The following is a 22,872-nucleotide window of genomic DNA, read 5'->3' on the forward strand; positions in this document are numbered from 1 at the left end:
TTATTAATGTGCAATTGCCTGCTGTTTGTCTGATGCAGATGAACAAACTTGGGCAATCCCAACATGTACAATCCTACACTGACATGCTGCTATGTACAGTATTCTTCTAATGACTGTCTTGGGGGCTTGTGTGTTTTTTGCTGTTATTATTGATTTATCCTTCTGTGGGTCTTGCATTGAATATCTTTTTAAAATTGAAATGTTATACTGTTGTTCTTGTTATCCTTGCTTCCTATGTACTCTCTGGTGAGTTGATTCTTGGAATTTCATTTAGGCTGCACTTGTATAGTCCTAAATGACAATAAAGTTTACTTTGTTTAATATTGCTCAGATTGTCAAGATCAAGTATTAGTAAAGCTTGCTTTAACACATGATAATTTAATTATCCATAGCTGTATTTAGTTATGTTATTCAATGAAACATACATATTATGAAGTGTAAAGGATATGCAGTTATGATATGACAATCTTAAAGACTGAACAGATAAATTACTGGTTAGGTCTAAATCATTAGAAGCAGTGATGTATAATAATGTATAACCTCTAGTACGCATTGGTAAAATCAATGAAGATTGTGAAATGAAAAGACATCCATAAATTCTCTAGCATAAATTGTCTTAGCCTTCAGACAACACTGTTCTAGAGTTGGTTAATTAAACTCATCCATTAGTAAAAACGTTTTAGAATTCATTAAACCTTCTGGATTAAGTAGGTGGCTCCAGTGATTTTCAAAGTCTATGCTTGGAATTCTACAGTATAGTGACATTAATAAATTGCAGATTCTCCCAAAATCATGGATTTCAATAGCTAAGCTTTCAAATGTCTTATCTTGTGTGACCAAACAGGAGTTTGTACTCATGTATTAATAAAAGAACTTTTCCATGCCCTAACTGCTCCCTCAAACATTCATAGTTAACAGACCCTAGGAAATAGAGGTCCTTGGAGTTCCATGATTCAGTAGTAATGACAAATTTATAATCATCATATCTGTTCAAACTGCAAATTTCATGTTTGATTCTCAAACAGGTCTATTTACTCACTTAACTTAGACAGAAGAAAAAGAGGTGGATAAATCTAAGTTTTTCAAAAATACAGTATTTTGTACTTGTATGTGCTGTGATGGTGCTGCGGTAGTGGTGTTGCCTCACAGTAAGACGCTGTCCGGTTCGATTCTCAGCTGGAGCGTCTTCTGCGTGGAGACATGTGTGAATGGACGTACCTTCGTTGAAGGTTATGCATCAGGGCTGGTAACTCGGCACGTAAAAATCAACTACCAATCATTAGCGGACCAGAGTTCCACTGTGGCGACCCCTAACCGGGAAAAGCCGAAAGACACAACAACATGTGTTAAATTGCAGTCCTAACTCAACTGCTCAGTGAGTCATTTCAGCTAAATAAGAATTTATCAGATCAAAATCCTTATTACCCAATATTGTAAAGCCTAATGTCTAACTTGCCAGCAAGACAAGTAAGTTGTATGACTGGGTATAGTTTTTGTGTTCCTATATTTATAAATCCTAAAAAAAAAGCTTTTAATATGGTCCAACATTTTACCAGAGGCAAAGCTAACCCCATAATGACTTAGAGGTAAAAATTGTCTTTTCCAAACATATTACAGTCTAGTACACAATCTTTCCAGTAAGTTATAACCTTTATAATATAGACCATGCAAAGCTGTCTTACCCCTAGGTTGAATAAATGGGTCTTGGCAAATTTATAATCATTTTATTTAGGGCAAGGGATGATCTCACTCAAAACAACTTCAACTGACCTTCCCTCCAAACATTCCAAGAGCTCTAATACAGAGTTCTTCATATGGTTTAATGGAATTGTACACAGATCATTTACTCCACAAGTGAAAAACATTTACAAAGTAGGTTAGGTGTATCAACTAGTAAATGCATAGTTTGTGTGTCACCATTTATTTTACAAATTCTGCCAGAAACGTAGCAGTCAGATTGCCTTGTGGGACATCAACTCACAGAACACAAACATACAGGTCAGACATATTCCACATATTAGTATCTTGAGAACTACCCGCGGTAGTGGTGCTGAGGTAGCGTTGTCGCCTCACAGCAAGAAGTTGTCGCGTTCGATTCTCAGCTAGAGCGTCTTCTGTGTGGAGGCATGCCTTCGTTGAAGGTTGTGCGTCAGGGCTGTTAACTCAGCATGTAAAAATCCACTACCAAACATTAGCGGACCGGAGTTCCGCTGTGGCGACCCCTAACCGGGATAAGCCGAAAGATACAAGTATCATGAGAACTGTTAAGGAACAACACACCCACACCTACCCACCTACCCACCCACACACAAACACTGGAGATAATCCTGTCTGCAATAAAAATTATGTAAAAGTTAAGGAAATGGTGGAGGTAATCCCCTCTGCATTGCAAATTACCCAGCGGTTCATGGAATGGTAGACTTTCCTATTCAGTTAAATGTGTGTGGCCCAGGTAGGCCTTCATTGCTATGCGAGCTGCCTATGGTAGCCAATGCCTTATGGAGGAGCATGGTGTTATAAAAGCCATGCACAGTACTTGCTGTCTCCTCTGCTACCCTGGGGAACCAAGTATGTTTATTCACATGCAGAATCATAATGTTAAGATATCAATTATTGCTCATCAGCAAGATTATTATAGGTGAGTGACTGCCTTTATCTGTGACAACACACAGCAGACCAGCATTGGCTGTAGCTATAACAATTACATGTAGCTTGACACAAGCTGCTACTACAATAAGCATTACTGAACAATGAAACACTAACAGAATTTTAGTTGCATAACACCTTTTGCATACTCTTCATAATAGGGAGTGCAAGCTGATGGGGATGTGAAATGGCAACCACATGTTTGATGCTGCTAACCATACAGGCTGCAGCTGTGTACTGTGCAATTTGTTTATAAATTATGCTACAATCGTCTCTCCCTTCCTTTCCCCAGCCTATCTTCAACATCTGCCCCCTCTTTGTCAAAACTTGAAACTGTTGTTCAGCGATTCCTCTTGCATCATAATCCCATTTCTAGTTCTTTGAATGTGTTCTCCTTTAACATTCCTCAGGTTGCATTTTTTCACGCTTGTACAGTGGGGTGAGAAGCTTAAGGTTTACCAGTCTTGTTTTCATTGCATATAGCATGCTGGCTGTACACCACATTATGTTATCCCTTGCTCTTGAGTACAGTGTGCTGTTTTACAGTGACAGAATTTACAAACTAATGTCCCTATGTTTAGACAATGCATTTGTGAATTAGGAAAATTTTATTTTGCGCAGTGTTTAATTTATTTAACAGTATACTACTGAATGCTGCTCAGCTCATCTGTACTGTTCTGTACTTCTGCTACTTCAATGTATTGACCTATTCAATTGTCTCAATTAGCTGATAAAATTAAAATAATATATAAAATATTCCACAGTGTTATTAATCCACTTGAAGCAAGATTTAAGTTCCTTGTTTTATAAAATGTAACATACTACTCAGGAATCATCAATAAAAATATGATGAGTGATGTTTTAATATATTTTGTTAGTGGCATGCTTAGCTAGAAACACTCAAATGGCCATAACTACACTTCTGTGTTTAAACGACTACACTTCTGTGTTTCAACAGCAATATATGAAAACTTGCCTACTGCTTCTGTTTGCAAACACTTCTCTAAAGCTTGCAATGTGTAACCTTCTACTCACCACACTCCCACCCAAACATAATTATCTCATCATGCATCTGGACAAAATGTGAGAAAGACAGAAGCTCATGAATATTCATTTACTTTTCCAGATTCGAGTCACTTACCAAGAGCAAGATCAAGAAGAACAGACTGAATGTGACAGATGAGAGAGAAGCGGAGGATAAAGAAAGAAAAGAGTAGAAAGGAGGGACAAAGATTAGTTCCTGAAAGTCTGCATGAATGTTTGTAGACTCACCAGTGGGTCCCAGTTGCACAGCCTGAGGAACTGGCAGGAGGTGAGAGTCTTGTTTTTTCCTTTGAGGCTGTGATGAAGACTTGTGAAAAACTGCTGCCTTGGAAATAACTTGGAGATTTATCAGTGTCAGCAGCAGGTGAACAGAAATAGTCCGTGATACCGCAGAGTGGCTGCATTATTGCTTTCTAACCCCAGATAAGGATACTGTTCATTAAAATAATGTGTGTTACTGAAAAGTAATCTTGCCTTTGTTTCTTACCGTCAAACAGCAGTGATAACTGGTGCTGGAACTCAGTTAGAACTTTCTGGCTTTTGTCAGGAACAGGATAACGTGTGACTTGGGAGCATGCAGCCTCCCTTGAAGGAGTATTTGTACAAGGTGCTAGTGGTTGGGGACCTGGGAGTGGGAAAGACTTCTATTATCAAGCGATATGTGCATCAGATCTTCTCCCAGCACTACAGAGCTACCATCGGTGTTGACTTTGCACTGAAGGTTCTTCAGTGGGACGAGAATACCATTGTACGGTTGCAGCTCTGGGATATTGCAGGTAAAGATTACCTTTTTTTTTTAAATATATTTAATGAGTGGGTAAGCCTCCTGGACACTACTGTCCCTTTTAGGGGGAGCCAGGAACACTGTCTAGTTAAGTGATTTGCTCAGATTCACACAGTAGGCAAATGGAGGTGAAAGGAATCAAACTCTGTACCTTGGGCTGCAGGAAGCAACTTATTAACAATTAAGAGCCTTAGTCTTCTGCATTAACTGCCAGATTTCCCACTTCAAAATTTTCCAACTTCAAATTATTATAAGTGCATATTTGTTTGCATGTATGTGTATGTGTGTGTGTGGGGGGGTACCAATGTGGCAGTAGTTTTTCTCTCTTTCCACTGTATACCAGCATCCAGGCATAGCCCAATATACCACCATACTATGTCACCCTGAAATTAACTTGCTAGTACAGGGTTTTTGGTTTTCTCGGAGATGCTTTGTTCATATAGGAGAGGAACTGAAGGACTTGCACTAAAGTTTTGTTTTCCTCCAGTCCTGTAATCCCTCTCTCCATTCTGTGCTCACCCTTCGTTTTTCTAAACATATGCTTACTGCTGCAGTTGTGTTGGTGCTTCCTAAGGCAGTTCATCCCACAGTCTGCTGTTATCTGATACTACACTTCTTCCATTCATGCAGTGCAACTATCTTGATACCTTTTCATGTGAACATTACGTACAACTAGTTTATTGCTGTACTCAGGTTGTCTGCACTATTAACTTGATGTGGAGCATGTGTGATAACAGTCGTGATTAGCAATGTCACTTGATACTTGCATAATTACATAAACTCTTCTAGGCTGAACACCACATACTAGAAATATACCACCCAGAGTCCAGATGCAAGCATAACAGGATAGAGCACCATCTGTCTGCCTGTGCTTGGATAACTATAGTATAACTTTAAACTATTAAGGAATGAATTCACATGCAGTCTTTTAATATCCAGCTGCATCTGGGAATTTGTAGAATGTGCCAGCATATTCAGTGGGGCTGGAACCATATTTGTGACCCTTTGTACTGTTGTGCCAGATGCGGAGATCTCCTGCTAATCCCCACATTCCATACTTCTTTATCCCTATGCAGCTTTAAAGGTGATGGAAAATGCCAGTTCTTGTGCCCTGCCTATGGAAAAAAGCACCTCACAGATGTTAAAAGCTGCATCTTCAGTGATTTTGGAAAGCAGACCAGTCACTTGAAGTGGCGGTATTAATAAAGTTCTATCAGACAGCTCAGTAACACAGGAATACCATCTGACAAGTATAGCTGCTATTGGCAATGGCACACACAATCCTGGCTGCATTTAACATGGAAACTTGTGTTCTTTCAGTATTCTAAACTTTAATATTATCTCTTCCAAATCCTTCAGCTATCAGTCACATCATGCTGTCACATGCTAGAGTTATTTCAATTAAAGTTTCTGCATTCTGTCACATAGGTCCCTACAGACATTTCTTCTTTTCAATTTGACACCAGAGTTTAAAGACTATGTGTGAAACTGTCAGAGAGGTTTGAAGTTACCACAGATCTGTGAAAAGGCTTTAATAACAACAGAATAGTCATAGCTAGTTTGGGTTGGTATTGGGATCCAAAGATTTAAAGGGGAAGGGAAAGCTTAACTTCACATGGAAATTGGTTTGTGTAGCAAAATTCTTTGGTTATAAGCCAAAGCAGAGACTAACTATGTTAACAGTAAACTACTTCTGATGCATGCAGTTTCTGGAAACATATGTCTTAAGTTAATTAAACAGAGTATTAAATTCAAGGGCTTTCCACTGAGAGTGACTGTAAAGTTTTTGTCTGATTAAGTGATGGTTTAGATTATTGTTTAACTGTGTAAGTGAGCTGATGCAAAATAAACCCTTCTTAGTCACAACTTGAGCCATCTGCAGAGTTGCTAAAAGGCTTATTCATAATACAATGCACTAAGTAATGCACAGTGTCACACAGTTTCATAGATTAAAGTATTACAAATAGTTATATTAAGAAATTAAACATCTCACAGTTACTTGATTTAAATTTTCACTTATATATCAGATAATTTCATGGTTTAATGTGAACAAGCATTATTCACTGCATTTAAAAATCTTAGTCCAGCAATCAGTTTAAGTATCAGATACAAATGACATGCTAAGTCACACTTTCATATTTGTTCATGTAAATTATACTTGTCAAATAAACTCTCTCACATGAACTTGTGTACATTTAGGAAGCAACAGATCTTTTTGTACACCTCTGCTCTCTTCACATCATCTGGTACAGTCTCTAAATATCTTGATTAGAGGACGGCGCAGTGGGTCAGCGGTAGCATTGACACTTCACAGCAAGAGGCTCCTTGGTTTGATTCTCAACTGGGGTGCCTTCTGTGTGGAGTCTGCATGTCCTCTCTACATTTGTGTGGGTTTCCTCCCACGTTTCAAAGACATGTGTCTGGAGCATTTCTCCCTGGACCTCTGCTCAAATTTGCCTTTGTTTCAAGTCGGACATTCCCAGTAAACAAATGTTAAATAAATAAATAAAATAACAAGCTACATTTTTCAGGTGATGTTAGCATAAAGGAAGAGTTTTCATATACATGATGAGTGAGTGAAGATTTTGGAGCTTCATAGTTAAAATAATGGCACCACACTCAATCACATTTACTTCCAAAGATGGACATTTCACACAATAGTAGTATGAAAGTACAGTTGTGTAAGTTGAACTTACCATGACAGTAGATGTTTAAATGAACACTGTTGCAGTAGCCTTAGCTATATGGGTTATATCCTGCTAAGGATATAATAGTCAGTCAGCTTTCAAAGCTTCAGGTCACCTTCCATGCACTAAAACTGTCAAACAGCTCGAGCTTAGCTGGCTTAAAGACAAGTCTGGGTGAAAAGCCCTTCAGAGCTTTTCTGCCACAAGAAAGAGGGAGGCTGATTCCTGAAAGGCCTATCCTCGGTACAACAAAACAAAAACGACAACACTCCAGAATAAAAAACACACCAAAAATCAAGGAGGATAGAGGAAAAAGCAATTACTGCAGCAACAATCATTCGAAAATCCATTCCATTTTAGCTTACACAACTGTGCTATGTTAAACATATTGATCACTGCTGCAGTAGCCTTAGCTTTATGGGTAGAGTACCATAACTAACTACATTTGGGAGGTAGAAGGAGAAGATTCTAGGAACCCCTGGAAAATGGTCTTAATAAAGCTTGATATTGACCTAGAGAAGGAATCAATCTTATAATGCTTTATAAAAGTAAGTACAGAGGACCAAGTAGCAGTTTCTAGAATATTCTCTTTCTAAAAAGCCATAGCTGAAGCCAAGGCACTGGTAGAGTGTGCCCTTGATCCTGCCTGGAATATATTTTTTTATGGTGAGTATAACAAAAGGTACTAGCCTTAAGCAACCATTTAGAAATAGTTTTGACACAGGATTAGTTCTCAAAGAAACCATGTCCTTAAGGTAAATGAGCTAGAGCTAACTCACCATAAGAGCTTGCAACTCAGACACCTTTCTTGCAGTGGTCAGAGCAATCGGTAAAAATATTTTCCATGTTAAGACAGTCATGTCAGCCAGATTAGCTGGTTCAAATGGAGCAAGTGTTAGCTTCGCTAAAACAAAATTAAGCTCCAAAGGAGGGGGTCACCGGTTTTCTTTGAGGCCTATTATGCAAAACCCCTGTCAAGAACATTTTGAAATGAGACTGCCTTGAAAGAGGAGGATTCACAGGCAGACATGCTGAAATGACCGATAAATGAATCTTAATAAAGGAATAAAAAAAGGCCATAAGATAGTAAATTACACAAATATTGTAAAAACAAAGAACAACTAGTCCTGAATGAGTGCTGGTTATGCTGTTGGCACCAAACTGAAAACCTTTCCATTTACTAATATATGATTTTCCCATAGCAGTCTTTCCTGCCTCCTTTAGCTCATTCCCTCCAATAGAGCTCTTGAAGTTTGCACAGTAACTTCTAATGGGTGGAGCTTAAGCTTTCTGAATAATCAAATTATGTCCTCATATTTCACACAAATGTTCATTTTCCTGGATCCACAGGGGTTACTAAATAAGTGTAAACAGCAAACTCTTCAGCACAAACTATTTTATAGTGGTAGTACTCTTTAGGTTTTAGGTATTAAACTGGATTTTATGAGTCACAGTAAACATAGTAACTATTAATATCCCACACCCCCTGCACTTTTCTCCCTCCTGAAACTGCCCCCCAAGCAAAATCCATAGCCGGGAGGGAGAAGGGAAGACCTGTTGTCTCTAACAAATTATATCTTTTCTGACCATTCATAGCACTGGAATTTGAAAAGATAAATGGTGTTGATGTTGGGACCAAAGAGATTTCAGATATCTCTGTATCTTTTTCATGTGGAGTCTTCTCAGGGGTATCATGAGAATCACAGATTCCATGAGACCTAAAACACCAAGGTATTCCCTTGCAGTGACCAGACTCTGACTGGAAAACCTTGGAATCAGATCTAAATAAAGATATATTTTTTCTGTGGAAAAAAAGCTCTTTGAACTGAGGTGTTAAGTTGACATCCCAGGTGCACAATCCTGTGTGAGGGAGTTAAGACTTTTGAATATTCTCTTGGAATCCCAGCTTGTGTAAGAGATTTCTCACCCAAGAAATGTATTCCTGACACTTTGAAAAAGACTGTGCAAAGATAAGCAAGTTGTTTAAATATGGAAAAAAGTGGATACCCTGTAGTCTGCAGTGAGCTGTAACTGGAGCTAGACACTTTGTGAACACTCTTGGTGCACAGGATAATCAGGTGCGTAGGGCAGAGAACTTATAATGTGATCTAGACACACAAAACCTTAAAAGACATCTGAAGTCTGGATGAATAAGGTTGTGAAGAAGAACAGGTAGAAACAAAAGGGTCTGATCTGAGGGAAGAGGAATGAAAGGAGGAATTTCTTCCGAATGCCATCTGTAACCTTGAATGATTTTCAGAAATCCATATGTTTGAAACAATCTATTGCCAAAGAGAAAAAAACAACAGACATTCAGTCTTTCTTTAAGAAGAAAGGGGGCCAAGGTGGGAGAGGATCATGATGTCTCTTGAGTAGTCATTCAGACTTGCCAGACTGTCCTTGGTTTTGGGAGGTTTGAGGCTCCCTTTTGGAACCCTCTTGCCATTTCTTCTTAAATGTCTGTTTACCTGAATTAAGACGGTTTAATCTGTTTTTGACAAAACTGGATGAGGAGATAGAAAATCCCTTGGACAATCTGGAAAAAGAGGGCTGAAAAATCTTAATGGTTCCATGGATCAGCTTGCCCCTTTCATCACACTGTGGATCACATCTGCAGCAAAGGGGCCAAACACTAAATAAGGAAGAACTTTAAAATCTTATTTTAATCATCATGTGGGAGGTTCTGAGAATGCAAGCATGCAAACCTCCTTAAAACAATACCAGGGGCCATAGCCCTGGAAGAAGTATCAGCAGAGTCATACACACACTGCAAACCATGATTAGTAACCTGTGCAAAGGGAGAAAATAAGTTATTTAAAACTCATTCACTCCAATGGAGTTCAGGAAGTTTTCACTGTAACTTCCAGTGGGCAGAGCCTTAGCCTTTTGACAGAACCAAATTATGTCCTCACATTTCAAACAAATGTTCATATCTTTGGAACCATAGTAGTTGTGAAAGAAGTATAAATGGCAAATTCTTCAGCACAAACTATTTTATAGTGGTGGCATTCTTTAGGTTTTAGATCGTAAACTAAATTTTATAAGTCACAGTAACTATTACATTTGCAATATTTTGTAAACAACTTACAATACCTCAGCAACTACTCAAGTTAAACACATACTGTCAGCTGTATTTTATTCTTCTGTCTGAGAGCATTCATATGAGGCTAATGAGTTCTGTCTGTGTTACTTGGTTGTTGAGATATTTAGGAAAAATGTAGAAATTATACCTGTATAAATTAATACCATTTAAACAACAATTAATATCTATTTGCCTGCACTAGATAGAGATCAAATATTAATGTAGTTGAGTCTGCCATTGTGTAAGCTTTAAGATGAAATATTTTAACATCGTGTACGTAGCATGGTTTTGGAATTATGCAAACATTGCTTGCAAATATGAACAAGCAATATCTGATGCCTAGAGGCGTCAGTAGAAGTTAACTGCAGATGCACCTGGAGACATCACTCGGATGTAATGAGTTTAAAGCAAATTCTCCTCCAAAGACAAACCACAGATAATACATTCCTCATACTTTCAGAATTTGTACTGCTCTTAAAAACTTAGAAAGCTGCAAGAATATCAGGATGTGTGTTTAATGTGCATTTTTTTAAGGATATGAAGTCTGAAACTCAAATGTATGTCTTTATTTAGTGATTTGCCAGAAACCCACACACAATGATTAATAGATAAAAATATGAGGCAAAAATCTGGACATTCTGCAAAAACCTGGACAGTTGAGAGATATGACTACAGTGGTAAGGATGTTTTCTTGACTCAACATACATGTGTCTTTAATGGGGGATTTCTGATGAATGAAAAATTATATGAATGCATGACAATAGCAGTTAATAGAAGAAGGATGAATCAGTTAAAAAGTGATTGTTTTAATGGTGTGAGTGATCTGCAACTAATGCCATAGCACATCTTTATTGGCTGGACTGTATGTGTATATAATTTTGGGGGGTTGTGTTAGCTAACTTTATTTGGAGGGTGACAAGCAGATATGGTCAGTGTTTGAATGATTACACCAAAAAGTTTTTTGTGTATGACTGTGACCTTTTTTAATATGCAGTAAAGAAGCAAAACTAGGAATCAAGGCAGAGTAACAATAAATTCAGCCATGCAGAAAATTGCATCCTCAAGGCAGCCCTTAGGACAGAAGGGGAACATCTGTTTGGTAAAGGGGGCTCAAACAAGCTAACAGGACAAAAACCTGGAATCCAGTTGTCCTAGGCATTAATACAGTGGGTGTCAGAAACTTCACATTAACACATGCAAGAAAGGGGCAAATGATATGGTAGGACATGGTAGAAGGAAGGTGAGGCAGAATTAAATTTCCCATACCAGCACAGGGTGGGGTGGGGGGATGCAACAATTACTCAGTTAACACCAGATGAGGAATACTTTTTCTCCATCTGTGGGGATGATTATGACACAGACAATAATGGCACCGGAATAATAAGAGGTGGTGTGGACACTGGTTGTTAGCAGTGTTTGCAGCAGCAACACTTGTCTGCTCTGGAAGACTGGTTTACAAACAGTAACAATTTTCATATACAGAATATACAGAATTGAATGCTGAAAAAATGATTACATTAAACACATGACAATTACTATTAATGGGTGAACATTCTGCATTCTGCATCAGCACAGAATGACAATGAAAGCAGTGTGCAGCATCAAAAAATAGAAGTTATGTCCTTACCATAACGTTCCATGTGGAGTGTTCATCTCGCCTTTGTTCTTACACATGGGTTCGGAGCCGATCCTCGGCTCCGTGCCGGCCTCTTGCAAGCTCTGCATCGAGAAGAAGCTCGAGACAATCTAATACCCACAATCCCCCTCTGCCTTTACCTCAGATCTAGTTTGCAAGCAAACCAATCTACAGAATAGCACACTCATGCTCACATCACATATGTACAGAAAGAATCTACACATAACTATATATATATATAAGCCAGACAGACATATATAAAAATATATATATATGTCAACTATGTACACAATATTGTAACAGTAGCAGAATGCTCCTGGCCAGGCATCAAAGAACGTTCTTCCTAAGGGTGGGAGGGTGGGACTGTAAGAACAAAGGCGAGATGAACACTCCACATGGAACGTTATGGTAAGGACATAACTTCTATATGTGATAGTGTTCAATCTCGCCGTTTGTTCTTACACATGGGTAGCGCCCCTAGCTCCTTGTTCCTGAGGAACTCACGGGAGGACGTTCTTGAGCACAGTGGAACCAAAGGTTGCCCTGTCCCTAGAAACCTTGTCTACCTTATAATGAGAAATGAATGTATGTGGTTTAGACCAAGTAGCAGCTGCACAAATAGCGTCCAGTGGTAGGCGGGCTGCATGAGCCAAAGATGTAGACACTGACCTTGTGGAATGTCCTTTGGGTTTGTGTAACAGGGTTTGATTTGAAGAATCGTAGACATAGATTATACAATCCGTTAACCATTTAGAAAGAGTTCTTTTGGTAACTGCAAGTCCTTTCCTGCTATCAGCAAAAGCCACAAAGAGTTGATCTGTTTTTCTGTGATCCTTTGTTCTATCCAAATAAAATCTTAGCTGTCTGTGAACATCTAATTTGTGTAACATATACTCCATTTTGTTGGAGTGGTTTTTGAAGAAAGTGGGTAATTCAATGGACTGATTAATATTGTTAATAGAACACACTTTAGGGAGGAAGGATGAATTGGTTCGAAGAGAAACTCTGTCAGAGTGAAAGATCAAATACGGGTGCTTGATGGAAAGAGCCTGAAGTTCAGATACTCGCCTAGCGGAAGTAATGGCTACCAGAAAGAGAGTTTTCCAGGATAAAAATTTTAGTGAGCAAGAAGAGGCAGGTTCAAAAGGGGGCAACATTAATTTAGATAGCAACAAATTTAGACTCCAAGGTGACGTAGGAGATCTGACCGGTGGTCTAATATGAAAAACTCCTTTTAAAAAGGCTTTACAAAGTCTGTGAGCCATAACAGGAGCTCCACATTCTTCCACATGGAAATTCGAAATGGCAGCCAATTGAACTCTTAGTGTAGCAGGAGAAGCACCCTGATGGAATAAGTCTGTCAAGAATTCTAAGATCTTATTCAAAGGAGCTATAAAAGGATCCACATGGTGTGTATTCGCCCAGAATACAAATCGCTTCCATTTGCTAGCATATGTCTTAGTAGTGGAAGCTTTATGCGAAGCCACCAAAATATCCTGAACTGCTGGTGACAAAAGATCAGACCTGGCTAAGTTGGGAATTGGAGCAGCCAAGCTGCTAGATGGAGGGACAGAAGCGCGGGATGGGGAACCCCTGACGAGTGAGTCAATAGGTCTGGCTCTGGGTCCAGAATCCAGGGTCCCCGAATGCAGTGTATCTTCAGGAAGGGAAACCAAATTTGACGAGGCCAGAATGGGGCAATGAGGATTATCGTCCTGTGTAGGTTCTTGGCTTTCTGGAGAAACTTTGATATCAGAGGAAATGGGGGAAATGCGTACAGGAGTCCCGGGGGCCAATCGTGAACCAGTGCGTCCCTGGGGACTTCCCCTTGGGGGGGGTAATAGGGCAAAGTAGCTCCTGCATTTGGCGTTCATTGGAGACGCAAACAGATCGCAGGAAGGCTGGCCCCACGTGCGAAAAATCCTTTTCGCTACTGACTGTTTTAGGGACCACTCGTGCGGTAACAGAATTGCTCTGCTGAGCCTGTCGGCTATGACGTTGGATGACCCCGGGATGTGCGTTGCTATTAGGAAGCGACCCGTGGACTCCGCCCACTGCCAAATTCTCATGGCCTCTCTGCATAGCTGATAGGACTTGGTTCCCCCTTGCTTGTTTATGTACCAGACTACCGACATGTTGTCCGTCTGAACTGCAATAGTCCCTAGAGGAAGAAGGGGAGCAAAGTGTTGCAACGCTAGAAACACTGCCCTCAACTCTAGAACATTGATGTGCAGATTGTACTCCAAATTGGTCCATTCGCCTTGGACTGTCTGTCCCTGAAAGATGCCCCCCCACCCTATCAGGGAAGCGTCCGTGGTCACTGTAACTGTGGGCGTGGGTAGCACAAACGGTCTCCCTTGGGAAAGGTTGAACGCTTGAAGCCACCAGTTTAGATCTGCTTTGCATGTCTTTGTTATAAGAATCTCGTGTGTTAGAGGTAGTTGTTGAAAGGACCATTGTGCAAACAGCAGCCATTGTAGGACTCTCATGTGCAGCCTTCCCAGGGGAATTGCAATCAGGGAGGCTGACATGAGGCCCAACACCTTTAGTACTAGTTTTGCAGGAGCTTTCCTTGACAAGAGTAGAAGACGAATATGAGTCTGAAGTGATAATATCCTTTCTGGGGGAAGCCTCAGAATCAACTGACGTGTGTCTAACTCTGCTCCTATGAACAAGATGTTTTGTAATGGCTGAAGTAAGGATTTTCTGAAGTTTACGGAGATCCCTAGGTGAACACACAGTTGGAGAACAAAGTCTCTGGCCTGCAGTAGTTGACGCCTGGTGGTGGCCGAAAGGAGCCAGTCGTCCAGATACGGAAACACCTGGAATCCCTGGCGTCTCAAGTGAGACGCTACCACCGCCATGCATTTGGTGAAGACCCTGGGGGCTGAGGTCAGACCAAAGGGCAGGGCTCGAAATTGAAAGTGACTGGCTCCCAGCCGGAAGCGCAAATGATCTCTGGATGCCCTGGCCATTTTGATGTGGTAGTATGCATCCTCTAGATCTATTGAGCACATCCACTCGTCCTTCTGTAAGAATGGAAGGATCGATTGAAGCGTGACCATTCGAACTTTTCTTTCTTGACGAAAGTATTGAGGTAGCTTAGGTCTAGAATGGGCCTCCAGTCCCCTGTTTTCTTTGGAACTAAAAAGAACCTTGAGTAAGTCCCGAATCCTTGCTGGTCCGCTGGGACTGGCTGGATGACTTTTTTCTAGCAGCTTTGAAATTTCTAAAGCTGCTGGCTCTCGCAGATGGGGCGGTACATCTGGGAGTCTTTTCTTTGGGATGGGATGAGATAGGAAGGGTATGTTGTAACCTCTGGTAACCACGCTTTTTACCCACTTGTCTGTAGTTATATTTTGCCAGGCCTGAGGGTATAAAGCTAAGCGACCCCCGACTGCCTCCAGAGCAGGACAGTCGGGCCTCCTCTCAGGAGTGCTGGAAAGGTTTACCAGGGAGTGTTTCCCTGTCACCTTGATGTTGCGGACCCCCTCTGCCACCAGGGCGGCGTCTTCCACCTCTGCCCCCTCCTCTGCCTCTAGAGGGGGCATCACCCTGTGTGCCTGAGAAAGACCCTTGGGGTTTTCGAAACCACATTTTTCCACCACGTTGCCCTTTGGGGTACGGTCTGGTTGGGGTGGAAAAACGGACTCCGACAGCAGACAGAGTCTTTCCCTCTTGTTCACACTGGGTAAGGGTCTCCTTTACTTTGGGGCCAAAGAGAGTGGCACCGTCAAATGGGGCGTTTGTAAAGGAAGACTTGAAGGCTTCCGCAAAGGAGCATAGGCGCATCCAGGATTGTCTAAGAGCAATCGCTGAAGCTGCTGCCCTACTCGAACCTTCGCCGCGAGGAAATCAGCCTCATGGACGAGTTAACAATCGATGTTAGGGTATTAAGTTGCGTCACTTTCTCTGAGACAGCTGCATCTGTAGCACCCTGGAGGGTATCTCCCAACTCTTTGACTAGATCCCTCTGTAGACGTGTAAAGTGGGTCAAATAGTTCAGGGACCGCATGGAAAAGCCGCTGAACTAAAAATGCGCTTCCCGTATCTATCCATCGTCCTAGAGTCTTTATTAGGAGGATGGATAGACGAAGAAGACTCCGACATCTCCTTTTTCGTGGCTGCTGCCACCACCATAGCGACTACTGGAACTCCTTTTGTAAGGTAGGACTTATCCTGAGGTGCTGTGATGTACTTGTTAGGTTTCCTTGGAACAGGTTCCACTGTGTCAGGAGCCTCCCACGCCCTTCGAGCAATTAGTTCCATTAGTTCGTCGAAGGGCGGAGTGACCCAGGAGGAGGAAGGGCGAGCACCAAATGCCTTCAGCAGAACTGACTCATCCTCAGAAGGGGGAAGGGACTGCCAGTCACCTCTCTGCTTCAGGATCTCCAATATGTCCGAAAAAGAGACATCTTCTGAAGGTGACTTAGGGGACCCCTCTGACTCATCTAAGTCAGTGTCAGATGTCAAGGATTCCTGTGGAGAATCCAAGAGTCTCCTCTTACACAATCTCTTCCTAGGGACTTCCTCGTGGGAGCATCCAAGAAGCCTCGAAGAAGAGGGGGCACCCTCCAGGGGTGGCTGAGACACTGGTGCCCGACGCTTGGATGTGGCCGTGGGTGCAGATGAAGACAAAGGCCCTTTATGGGGAGGAGAAACTGCTTCCACTGATGTGGTTGTCTGGGTAGACAACACCTTCCTCATCAGGTCGAACGCTCCCGGGTCCCGCATCGAAGAGTCCCCGGTTCGAAGAAATGGGAAGAATCCCGACACAGGCACCGAAGGCATCGACTCCGAGGACGGAGCCGAATCGATCCGCCGAGGCCCGAGGGAGAGTCGGAACCGACACGCCGGTTCGACTCTCGCCCCAGAACCAAGAACAGACCGTCGGCTCCGAGACTCCGGTACCGGGTCCGACGGAGTCGAGGTGAGGGAACAGACCGAGTAAAAGACGGTTCTGGACCCGAGGGCTCCACAATCAGTAGATCAGCCTCTTCCGGCTCCAAAGACTGAATCGGTCTCGGAGGAGGAATGGATGGAGATACAGGAAGGCCTTCAAGTTTCGACACCAACTGGGTGGAAACCGAAATAAGTTTAGAGAGGGCCGAATGCTCCAATAACTTCTGCACCACGCGATCCACATCGACATCCGAAAGTTTGGAGGAAGAACGTGTCGAAGGAACCGAAGACGGAGCCGACCTCAATATGGCCGAAGGAGGGAGCTCCATCACCGGTTCCAAGACTCGAGGCTCAGGAACCGATACCAGTTGAACACTCGGCCCCGAAGTCTGTGGAACCGGTGATCTAACCTTTGAAGAAGAGCTCGGAGCCGATGACTTAGGCTCCGACGTCTTCGACTCCTTAGAGGACTTTGATGCCTGGTCAGAAGCATCCAGAGCCTCTTGGAAAGCCGGTTTCAATAGACCTCTGTCCATTAGTTTCCTGCGCCTATCTGTCATGACCCTCCCACTAAAAGAGTGACAGATGGAGCAATCCTCTTGTAAGTGGAGAGGGCCAAGGCAGTAGACGAGGAACTATGGTTGTCAGTGACCGACATTTTCTGGCCACACTGACAACGCTTGAAACCAGACTTTACCTTCTCAGACATTATAGGGAAGAAAGACAAATCCAGTAAAAACAGTCAAGTCCGATAAAGTTAGTCAAAACCGATAAAATTGTCAAATCCGTAAAAATTCTTCTCAACTAGGTAAGATATGAAGGGTGTAGGCCCGATAACAATTTGGCCGATAATTAAAGTTAACGGTACCAATAAATTAACGGAACCACAACACAATCACACAGTTAACACTGAAAAATATCAAACAGACTAGTATCCTAATAAAATATAACAATAAAAGTTATATCTTAGCTTAGAAACTCTCGAGCTGGCTCCCAACGATGCGTATGCAGCAGCGGCAAACTAGATCTGAGGTAAAGGCAGAGGGGGATTGTGGGTATTAGATTGTCTCGAGCTTCTTCTCGATGCAGAGCTTGCAAGAGGCAGGCACGGAGCCGAGGATCGGCTCCGAACCCATGTGTAAGAACAAACGGCGAGATTGAACACTATCACATCAAAAAGTTCCACTATACCAAAGAATTTAGAGGATATCAACAGCAGAATGGCTGTTGGTAATAATGATGATGACAACACAGTTATATTTATAAGGCAGCCAGCAGGGGTAATCGGTATGCAGTCACCAAGTTTAATGGCAGGATTGCAAACCCCACAACATTAGCAACTCTGCAGGAAGAGGCAGTGCATCACAAAATCAAGCACATACTGACAATGCATTCACATTTGTACATGAAGAATTCCCATTAACTTTTACACCAGTATCTCCAAACAAATTTTTGGCATTCAGAGGTAACAGTGTCCACAGTCTCACCTTTACAAGGGGGTGCTAGACATAGAAAAGAAGTTATGTCTTACCATAATGTTCCATCTGTGTTGTCGATCTTCACTAATCCTTGACTGTGGGCTCAGTTCCGAGCCTTGGAACCGACCCAGCCGTTTACTTCAGCTTATGCCTTCCAAACTCTCGAGCTGGGCTCTACCATAATGCTCCTCTCAAAATTATCTCAGATCAAGTTTGCCCAACATAGTGGCAGACAGACAAGCAGAAATGATACTAATAACAATAATAGTAGTAATAATAATGGACATAATCAGAGACCAGATACGTGTCCCTAATATGAAGCCAGCCATGGAAAATCATGGAAAATTCGGTCCACTAAGAGCCAATGTCAAGAATTAGTGAAGATCGACAACACAGATGGAATATTATGGTAAGATATAACTTCTTTATCTGATGTTGTCAATAATCACTCAGTCCTTGACTGTGGGACAGAGTCCCCAGCTACTTTAGTCTTGGGAGGTCTCACGGAAGAATATTCCTAAGCACCATCGAACCAAATGATACCCGTCCCCTAGAGACCTGGACCAATTTGTAATGAGTGATAAAGGTATGTGGAGAAGACCAAGTGGCCACTGCACAAATATCATCCAAGGATGCTCTGGTATGAAAAACTGCAGAAGTTGTAACCGCTCTAGATCAATGGGCTTTAACTGGGTGTGGAGGATGGAGTCCTTTCAACTGACAAATAAAAGTAATAAAGTCTCTAAGCCATTTTGCCAAGGTAACCTTTGAAACTGGATTACCTAAGGCTAGAGAAGAAATGCAACAAGTAATTGGTCAGACTTTCTGAAATCCTTTGTTCTGTGAAGGTAAAAATGTAGTCGTCTGTGGACGTCTAGCAAATGAAGGGAATACTCCTTTCTACTGGTAAAATTAGGGAAGAAGACTGGCAATTGAAGTGTCTGATTTATGTTAGCTTCTGAAACTACCTACGGTAAAAAAGGATGGATTGGTCCTAAAGGCAACCCTATCCTTGTGGAATATTAAGTATGAAGATTTGCAAGATAAGGCCGTAAGTACAGATACTCTTCTGACAGATGTAATAGTCACTAAAATCAGGTTCAAAGGGAGACAAAGTAAGGGACTGTAGGACTAATGTTAGATCCCACGGAGGAACTGGTTCTTTAAATGGAGGTCTTAACATCAGGAGTCCCTTTAAAAATGCTTTGCAATGTTTGTGTAACATTAAAGATGAGCCATCAAATCCCATATGAAAGTTCAACACTGCAGCTAGATGAACTTTAATTGTTGATGCAGAGGAACCAGATTGGTAGAGGTTGGCTAAGAAATCCAAAACCTTATGAACTGGGCTCGAATAAGGATCAAGTTTGTTGTTAAGGCCCCAGTTCACAAATTTTTCCCATTTACTTTGATAAAGTTTCCTAGTTGAAGGTTTCTGATGAGCCACAATAATTTGTTGGACAGGAGTGGATATGGAAGGATGCCTGGCAATCATGGGAATTGGAGAAGCCACGCAGTGAGCTTGAGATGTTGGAGATTTGAATGAACCATGCCTTCCAGATGTGACAACAGATCTGGAGCTGGGTCCAGAATCCATGATTTCCGAAGAAGTTGAGGCCAGAGGAAGGGAAACTAAACCTGTCAAGGCCAGAAAGGAGCAATGAGGATTACGGAGTTCTCCATCCTATTGGCTTTCTTTAGAAATTGTGTTATCAAGGGAGTTAGAGGAAAGGCTTTAGAGAAGACCAGGGGGCCAATTATGAAGGAGAGCATCTATGGGTGCCTCCCTTGGTGCGGGGATTAGGACAAAGTAACTTCTGCACTTGTTGTTCAAAGATAAGGCAAAAAGATTGCAGCAAGGTTGGCCCCAGTGACAAAAAATCTTGTTCACCACTACAGGATTAACAGACCACTCATGAGGTATGAGAATAGTTTTGTTCAGCTTGTCTCAGAAAAAGCAAAACGAAAGCGAGGACCAATGCAGGCTAAAAAAAGACCTCCAAGTTTATTAGCTCACAAGTAACACAATTGAATTAATATATAAAATGAACGCCTTTGCAATCCCAGCGTTTTCGTCCAAATGGACTTCATCAGATAAAATGTTTAATCTCATTAAGTATTTTATACAAATTCAAAATACACAAGCACCAATCATTTACTTAATACGTTCAAAACCTACAAATCAACCTACAGGCTGTTTAATAATTTAGTATGCTCCTCATTCTATTTACGCAAAAGTACGTAGTTCTCTGTATTTGTATATGAATAAATATTTAAATTATTAAATATGAATTAAAACGTCCCCTATAATAAATAACTTGTTTTAAAATATTAAACCATTTAAAAGAATTCTTATATAAATGAATTATTATACAAAAATTAAGTTAAATCCTTGTGTTAGACATGAATTTACTTAATGTGAAACATAAGTGCCACCTGCTGACCAAAGCAGGTAATTATTCCTTTAAATTCATATCCTAGCAGATCTAATTTTCAAAAGGGGCAAAATAGAAATATATTCATTTAACCCAGGCTTTGTGTTTGCCTCTGCTCAGCTTGTCCACTATCATGTTGGAGCTCCCTGGAATGTGCATTGCTATGAAAATCCAGTTGGTAGAAATCGCCCAGTGCCAAACTCTGAGGGCTTCTCGACACAATGGGTAAGATTTGGTTCCCAATTGTTTGTTGATATACCAAACTACTGAAACGTTGTCCATTTGAATTGCTACTTTTCCCAGAGGAAGGATATCCTGGAATACTTGCAATGCTAACAACACTGCCGTCACCTCCAGAACATTGATGTGCAAGTTGGCCTCTAGATGGGACCACATGCCTTGGACTGTCCTTCCCAGATAATGTCCCCCCAACCCTATATGGGTCACTATGGCTTGGGGATGTAGAAGAATGTATGGTTGCCCCAAGAGAATCTGACTATAATGGAGCCACCATGAAAGATCCTGTTTGCAGCAACTGGTAATCACAATTAGGTAAGACATTGGTTGATGAATCGGAGACCACTGGAAGGCAAGTAGCCATTGTAGGATTCACATGTGATATCTTGCTAAGGGGACAAGAGTTATTGCTGCTGCCATTGAGCTTAATGCTTTTAGTAATAATTTTGCTGGAACTCTGCTCTTTCTTACAATCTGACAGACTTGGAATCTGATGCACTGTAGTCTTTCTGGATGAAGAGAAGCAATTCCTGTGACAGTGTCTAAGCGGGCTCCAATAAAGTCTAACTGTCTGAAAAGGTTGTAAGCTTGACTTTTCAAAATTTGTTGATTTGCCTAGAGATGTACAGAGGTGTAGAGTGTAATCTCTTGCCCATTCTAACAGATGCCTGGTGGTAGTAGTAAGGAGCCAGTCATCAAGGTATGGAAAAACTCGAAAGCCCTGCAGTCTGAGTGAACACCCTGGGGGCTGTGGTGAGTCCAAAGGGCAGTGCTCTGAAATGGAAATAACTGGCTCCCAGCTGGAGTATTTCTCCATTTTTACATGGTAATGCGCATACTCGAGGTCTACACAGCACATCCAATTGCCTTTTTCCAAGAATGGAAGTATTGACTGTACCGAGACCATCTATAATTTGGTTTGCTGAACTGGCTAAGATCCAAGATTTAGCTCCAGTCCCCTGTTTTTTTTTTTTTTGGGCGCTAAAATGAAACTTGAGTAAAAAACAGATCCTGTTTGGTCTGGTGGGACTTTTTGGATGACTTTTTTGTCTAGCAGTTTTTGAATTTCTATGACTGCTGCTTCCCTGTGACTGTGTGGAATGTCCGTGAGTTTTTTCTGGGTTATTGCGGGTAACGACAGTGGAATTTTGTAACCTCTGGATATTATTCCCTGCACCCATTTGTCCATAGTTAATATTTGCCAGGCAGATTGCTGCACAGAAAGTCATCCCCCGACTACCACCAGAGGAGGGCAATCAGGCCCCCATACAGGGGTGCTGACAGGAAGTAACAGAGAAAGATTCTCTGGTGGCATCTTCCATTACTTCCACCTCTGCCCTGGGGAAAGTCTTTGCTGTGCGAATCCTGGAAAGGCCCTTTAGATTTTTTAAACCATGGTTTCCCACTTTTCTGATTCCTAGAGTAAGGCCACTAAGGATTGACGAAACGTACTTGCCATCTTTTTCAAATCTGGCTAAAGTGTCTTTTACCTTGGGACCAAAAAGGGTAGATCTGTCAAATGCAGCATTGAAGAATGATGCTTTAAATGGCTCCTCAAAGTCACACAAGCACATCCAGGAGTGCCTACTATGGCTATGCCTGAACCCACGACTTTAGTCATCCATTCAGCTGCATGAGCAGTCAGCCTCATGGAAAAGTTAGAAATCGCATTAAGGGTTGCTAGCTGAGAGGTAACTTTGTCCCGTAGCCTTCAGCCACTGCTCCTGAGAGGGTATCCGAGAGCTCCTTGATCAGATCCCACTGTAATCTTGTAAATTGTGCCATATAATTCAAGGACCTAAGAGCGAAGGTCATTGAAGCATAAATGGACTTCCCAAACCTATCCAGAGTCATAGACTCCTTATTAGGAGGATGGATAGTTGGAATTTCCTCAGTAAGTTCCTTTTCCGTGGCTGCCGCTATCACCATGGCATCAACGGG

The 22,872-nt window shown here is 41.7% G+C and overlaps 1 protein-coding gene across 1 annotated transcript in view; it reads left to right on the forward strand.

The window, feature by feature from the left end:
• The first annotated feature begins 3,812 nt into the window (after positions 1–3,812).
• LOC122788760 (ras-related protein Rab-38-like) overlaps positions 3,813–22,872 on the forward strand; it is a 38,249-nt gene continuing 19,189 nt past the window's right edge. The window contains exon 1 of the mRNA XM_044055653.1: positions 3,813–4,466. Coding sequence (XP_043911588.1) covers positions 4,265–4,466 — 202 coding nt within the window. The 5' untranslated portion in view covers positions 3,813–4,264. The remainder of the gene's footprint in view (positions 4,467–22,872) is intronic.

This window comes from Protopterus annectens, chromosome 14.part0 (genome assembly GCF_019279795.1).
Source record: "Protopterus annectens isolate FY-2018-M chromosome 14.part0, PAN1.0, whole genome shotgun sequence".
Classification (NCBI taxonomy): Eukaryota; Metazoa; Chordata; order Ceratodontiformes; family Protopteridae; genus Protopterus; species Protopterus annectens.